We start from the raw sequence: 6,803 nt of genomic DNA, 5'->3' as shown, positions 1-6,803 counted from the left end.
TACAGGTGAATGGTCAGATAAATAAATGACCCTCTTTGCATTGAGGGGTTCCACTCCAAAACCTTTGGACCTGATAAGAAATAGTCTAGCCTACTGTAAGATTTATGTGCTGATGAGAAATATGAATAATTACGATCTGTGGGATATAGAATCCGCCACAAATCAAGAAGTCTATGGTCAAACAATTGTTTCTTCAGGGCCCTCAGCTGGGAATAAGAGATATTGGAGCGTTGGGCAGAGGTGTCTAACTGAGGCTACAAGGCTAAATTGAGATCTCCTCCTACAAAAATAACGCCTTCAACGAAATCCGCTAAAGGATGAAGATAACGAGAAATGGTCGTGGTTTGGTCATAATTCGGAATGTAAAAATTGGCAATTGTGAAGATTTTATCCCATATCCGGAATTTAAGTAAAAAGTATCTACCATTGGTATCAGCTATATGTTCCAAATTTTGAGCCGGTAATTTTTTATGAAAGGCAATGGAGACCCCCCTGGCCTTCGAACCAGACATAGTGCTATGAAACCATTGAGAATAATGTTTAACTGAGCATGCAGGGATGCCTTCGGTGTGGAAGTGGGTCTCCTGGAGGAGTATTATATCTGCCTTAGCTTTATGCAAACTGTATAAGATCTGTCCTCTTTTTGACTCGTTGTTTAAACCTTTGACATTATAGGTACAGAGTTTCAGTAGAGATGGCGAGGAAGACCCCCTAGCCATCTTAAAAAAAAAAAAAGGGGGGGAAACTTATAAAAAGAGAGGTTCCCTCTCTAGGGGCCCTGAGCTACTCAAGGTCCACAAATAGGACAAAACACTCGGAAAAAAAAAAAAAACCCAAAGGGATACGGACAATGTCTAAAAAAAAAAAAAAAAAAAGAAAAATCACCAAGCCCTACCAGAGAGCTGGTGTACCTACAAGGGGGTTAAGTAGGTAGACCCAGAGGTTGTCTCACAGCAGAGACCCGGGACAAACTAAATATATATATCTTATCCTCTGCATAGTTTATTATTCCTTTTCTTCTTCTCCTCCCCCTCCCCATTGTATACATTAAAGTCCGGAGGGGAAAAAAAACAAACAAAAAAACAAAAACAAAAAAACCCCACAAATTATAATATGCAAGGGGGGTGGGGGAGGGGGGGAAAGGGGAGGGTGGTCCGAGCAGCATGGGCCGTGTGAGCAGTCCATCTGGAGGGAGGGGAGGGATGCAAGAGAGAAAGAAAAAAAGAAAAAAGAAATAAAAATCCTTTCCCTTTCCCTTCTCTTTTCCCTCTATTTCTCTTCCAAGAGTATAGTATTATGTTTATATAATCTTCCCCCCTTTCTTCCCTTTCCCTCCCTCTCTCCACAAATCTATCATATACATTTATGCATACCCACACATACATACATTGCCCAGTGGTTGTGCGTACGCTTACCCAGATATATTTGCTGCCACACACACACATATATGTATTTAACAAGAGCATGTAGATACCAGCACATTCGTTCATCTATCATGTGTTTCTCATTAAGGGGGCCCTAATCTCATTATTATGTTACGTAACCTTTGGCAACCAGATAGGTATCCCCAACATAGCTTGTCCACACCCCCCTCTAGTCACCTCAACCGCTGGGGGAACCAATCAGGTAAATGACACCCTGACTGAACAGTTTGCATGTCGCAGAGCAGACCTTGATTTCAATAGTGAATCGGATAACATAGGTTTAAACACCCATATAACCGGTTCCTATGGGGCTCTAAAAAGATTTACATAGCCTTAGTCCAAGTTTGGTCTAAACCAAAACTCACAGTCGTTATAGCGTATATCATGTTGCGTAGTAACCTCTCTCTCCCGCTTCCCCATACATCGCACATGGTGGTAGGCCTAATGGTAACATAACCCCCTAGTAAGACTATAGATAAGTTAATCAGATTGCACAACAATGCTCTTCATACATAGCACCAATGTGCCACAATGTATCACATACACCATGGGTCTTCAAACTATGGCCCTCCAGTTGTTCAGAAACTACAATTCCCATCATGCCTAGTCATGCCTGTGAATGTCAGAGTTTTACAATGCTTAATGGGATGTGTAGTTCTGCAACAGCTGGAGGGCCATAGTTTGAAGATCCCTGACATACACTTTAATAGATACTGTTTTTTTTAGTTGTTTCTTTTGTGATTAAAACAACAAAAAACAAAAAACAAAAGCAAAAAAAAAAAAAAGTTTTTATTTGTTAATAGTTTTATGTGGACCTAACGTTTTAGTGCTTTAACCACTTAATGACCAAGCTTCTTTCTGAGATTTGTTGTTTACAAGTTAAAAACAGTTTTTTTTTTTGCTAGAAAGTTACTTAGAACCCCCAAACATTATACATTTTTTTCTCACACCCTAGATAATAAAATTGCAGTCATTGCAATACTTTCCTTCACACCATATTTGCGCAATGGTCTTACAAGCGCACTTTTTTGGAAAAAATACACTTTTTTGAATTAAAAAAAGAAGACAACAGTAAAGTTAGCCCAATTTTTTTTATAGTGTGAAAGATAATGTTACGCCAAGTAAATTGATACCCAACATGTCACGCTTCAAAATTGCGCCCGCTCGTGGAATGGCGACAAACTTTTACCCTTAAAAATCTCCATAGGCGATGTTTAAAAACTTCTACAGGTTGCATGTTTTGAGTTACAGAGGAGGTCTAGGGCTAGAATTATTGCTCTCGCTCTACCAATCGCAACGATACCTCACATGTGTGGTTTGAACACCATTTTTTTATGCGGGCGCTACTCACGTATGCGTTCACTTCTGCACACGAGCTCAGCGGGACGGAACGTGTTTACATTTTTTTTTTTCTTATTTATTTTACCTTTTTATTTTTTATTTTTACACTGTTCTTTAAAAAAAAAATGGTGTCACTTTTATTCCTATTACAATGTAAACATCCCTTGTAATAGAAAAAAAAGTATGACAGGTCCTCTTAAATATGAGATCTGGGGTCAAAAAGACCTCAGATCTCATATTTACACTAAAATGCAATAAAAAAAAAATTGTCATTTGAAAAAAAAAAAAAAGGCCCTTTAAGAGCTATGGGCGGAAGTGACGTTTGACGTTTTCAATGGTATGGAGATGGGTGGGGGCCATCTTCCCCTCACTCGTCTCCATACCCTGGAAGGAGAAGGATCTGATCGACTCCGCCACTACCGATGGCTCTGGCAAGCGTCGGAGGGCACCGGAGAGCGGGTGTGCCTCTCCTGCCGCCGATAAAAGTGATCTCGCGGCAAATCCACCGCAGAGACCACTATTATCGCTAACCAGATCGCCCGCTGAAGAAGAGGACATATATCGGCGTGCGGCGGTCCAGAAGTGGTTAAGACCAGTTCACACCAGGAATCGCAGAGGAACGAGCTGTGCATTCCTGTGCGATTCACATGTGGTGCAATGCAGCGCGATTTGAGTCCATTCATTTTGCAAAAGTAGTGCATGTGCTACTTGAAAAACAAACTACAACTGGATTGTATGGTACCATGCAATGCGGTGCAGGAAACGCACTGCGTTTGCAACCTGCATTTGGGCTGTAATCAACTTAACATTGACACCTACTGCAGGTCGCAACTGCAGTGTTTTCCACACTGTTCTGGTGTGGACAGGCCATAAACCACTTTCGGACCACCCGCAGCGTACTGGTACATTGCTGCCTGCTTCCGGGTTTAGGACGTGCACATGCGCACCCCCTAGCCAACACCCACTGTGACTGTACACAATGGGAGTCTGTCAGCAAGTCCCAGCCAATGATTCATGGCCGGGACCTGCTGATCAGCTGTGTCCAATCAGAGCCCAGAGGCTCTGTACAGAGGGAACAATCTTTCTGTTTCTTATCCCTGCTAATGTGTTAGTAAAAGCAGCACACATTACACACATTTCACATTGTTTGGCGCACATTTACCCCCTTGATTGCCCTAGACATTGACCCCTTCCCAGCCAGTGTCATTATTACAATGTATAGTAGTATCACTGATCCATACCTCCCAACTTTCTGAGATGGGAATGAGGGACACCTATCAGCAAAAGTATGCAGACGTAGGACACACCCCTTGCCACACCCCCTTAAAGGAGAATTGTACAAAAAAATCAAAATTGGTTAAACACACAAGTGTTTTTTTTTTTTTTTACCACTACTATTCCTTTATATTGGCTTTTGGAATTTACAAATGCAGCAATTTAGAAATCAGATGAAAGGTTTAGCACTGGGAAACACTTTTTGATAGATAAAAAGTGCATTTTATATACAACTATATAGGTCAGACCAAAATGAGGAACAAATGAGGAGGAATGAGGGACAGAGGAACATTGCTCCAAATCAGGGACAGTCCCTCGAAATCGGGGACAGTTGGGAGGTATGCATACCTCCCAACTTTTTGAGATGGGAATGAGGGACACCTATCAGCAAAAGTATGCAGGCATAGGACACACCCCTTGCCACGTCCCCTTAAAGGAGAATTGTATACAAAAACAAGATTGCTTAAACACACACGTGCTTTTTTTTTTACCACTACTATTCCTTTATATTGGCTTTTGGAATTTACAAATGCAGCAATTTAGAAATCAGATGAAAGGTTTAGCACTGGGAAACACTTTTTGATAGATAAAAAGTGCATTTTATATACATCTATATAGATCAGACCAACATGAGGGACAAATGAGCAGGAATGAGGGACAGAGGGACATTGCTCCAAATCAGGACAGTTTTTTTTTTTTATATAATAAAGATATTTTATTTTAACAAAACATATCCATCACAAGAGATTCACTACAACATTTTACATTGTCTATTTATAACCCTTATTTTCTTTCTAGTTCCAGTAACCCATATTAGTGAAATCAATAATATGCAACACTAAACACAAAACCAAACAAAAATGATTATTTAACCAACCATCAACATTTTAAATCTCCCCTTCCTTTCCTTCCCTCCACCCCTTTATCTGTCATTGTGCATGTCAAGTGCTTTATTTAAACCCGTGTACGGGGAGAAGGGAGTTGTTTTCAGGGACAGTTGATAGCTATGCCTCTCACTCTCCTCATCAATGTAATCAGATCATCCCTAAATACTATAGTAAGCACAGGTCTATGGGCGGAACTACAACTCCCATAGTGCTCCGCTCTCAGCCGGAAGGGCTATGGAGGAAGTAGGCTGTTTGGGTCAGTAGACTTTCCTATCGAAACATCCCCGGGTCATGTGACCATGAAAGCCCAGTAAAACAGCAGTTTCTATAGTGATGAGGAGACGCTTTCCGGCGTCGGAGGACTAGCAGTGAGCGATATGATTTATTCCAGTCTATGTGGGTGCTGTATTGTGTCCGGCTGAGGTCAGGTCCATAGACGACGAGTGTGAAGAGAAGACATCCGGAGCATGGTGTGTGAGCTCTATTACCCTCCATAGGCACTACATTCATAGACCAGTCACTCTTATCCCAGACCGAGCGCCCTGGTAGTTTTTGCACAGTGTTCCCTTTTCTTAATATTATTTGATTCTAGTCTCACTTTGTAGTACAATCCGAATCTATCATCAATGGGGCATGCAGCTGGATTCCAGCATGGCAGTCATGAACTAACATTTCAGTTCTCTGTGTTCACACTATGTTATGTTTGACCCCCAAAGTTTAGTAAGTTTTCCATAAATACCTAAATAAATATGTCTTTATTTTGTTCTAGGCTTCCAAGAATAAAAGAGGATGAAAGGTTAGTACCTTGTGTATGTTTGTCCGCTCCACACTGTTTTAACCACTTAACGACCAGGCCTTTTGTGACACCCTCTTTTGTTTATATGTAAAAATCTTCTTCCTTTTCTTTTTTTTTTTGTTTTTGCTGGAAAATACTTAACCCCAAGCATTATATATTTTAATTAAAGCAAAGACTGTAAAGAATAAAATGGTGGGTGCTTTTTTTTCCGCACAGTATTTTGTGCAACAGTTTTTCAAATTCAATTTTTTGGTAAAAAATACTCGCTCTTCTGCGCTCTCTTCTCTCTCTGCTCTCTCTCGCTCTTCTGCACTCCTCTTCTTTCTCTGCTTTCTCTCGCTCTTCTGCGCTCTCTCTTCTCTCTCTGCGCTCTCTCCTCTCGCTCGTCTGCGCTCTCTCTCCTCTCGCTCGTCTGCGCTCTCTCTTCTCTCTGCTCGCTCTCGCTCTTCTGCGCTCTTTCTACTCTCTCTGCGCTCTCTTTTCTCACTCTCTCTCTCGCTCTTCTGTGCTCTCTCTTCTCTCTCTGCGCTCTCTCTTCTCTCTCTGCGCTCTCTCTTCTCTCTCTGCGCTCTCTCTTCTCTCTCTGCGCTCTCTCTTCTCTCTCTGCGCTCTCTCTTCTCTCTCTGCGCTCTCTCTTCTCTCTCTGCGCTCTCGCTCCTCTCTCTGCGCTCTCGCTCCTCTCTCTGCGCTCTCGCTTCTCTCTCTGCGCTCTCGCTTCTCTCTCTGCGCTCTCGCTTCTCTCTCTGCGCTCTCGCTCTTCTGCGCTCTCTTCTCGCTCTCTCTTCTCGCTCTCTTCTCGCTCGTCTGCGCTCTCTCCTCTCTGCTCGCTCTCTTCTCACTCTCGCTCTCTCTTCTCACTTTCGCTCTCTCTTCTCACTCTCGCTCTCTCTTCTCACTCTCGCTCTCTCTTCTCACTCTCCTCTCTCTGCGCTCTCTCTCTTCTCGCTCTTCTGCGCTCTCTCTGCGAGCTCGCTCTCTCTCTCTGCGCTCGCGCGCTCTCTCTCTCTGCGCTCGCTGCGCTCTCTCTCTCTGCGCTCGCGCGCTCTCTCTCTCTGCGCTCTCGCGCTCTCTCTCTCTGTG

At 42.7% G+C, this 6,803-nt stretch overlaps 1 protein-coding gene across 1 annotated transcript in view; it reads left to right on the top strand.

The window, feature by feature from the left end:
* Window positions 1-5,147: 5,147 nt before the first annotated feature.
* The window catches only part of FBF1 (Fas binding factor 1), a gene marked incomplete in the record, with an annotated part of 244,589 nt that continues 242,933 nt past the window's right edge, over window positions 5,148-6,803 (top strand). Inside the window, 2 exon segments of the mRNA XM_073606133.1 lie at window positions 5,148-5,397; window positions 5,697-5,718. Of these exon segments, the coding sequence (XP_073462234.1) occupies window positions 5,395-5,397; window positions 5,697-5,718 (25 nt within the window).

This window comes from Aquarana catesbeiana, linkage group LG12, assembly GCF_042186555.1.
Source record: "Aquarana catesbeiana isolate 2022-GZ linkage group LG12, ASM4218655v1, whole genome shotgun sequence".
NCBI lineage: Eukaryota > Metazoa > Chordata > Amphibia > Anura > Ranidae > Aquarana > Aquarana catesbeiana.
The sequence above is the reverse complement of the archived record's forward strand: the minus strand, read 5'-3'. Positions and strand labels throughout refer to the sequence as shown.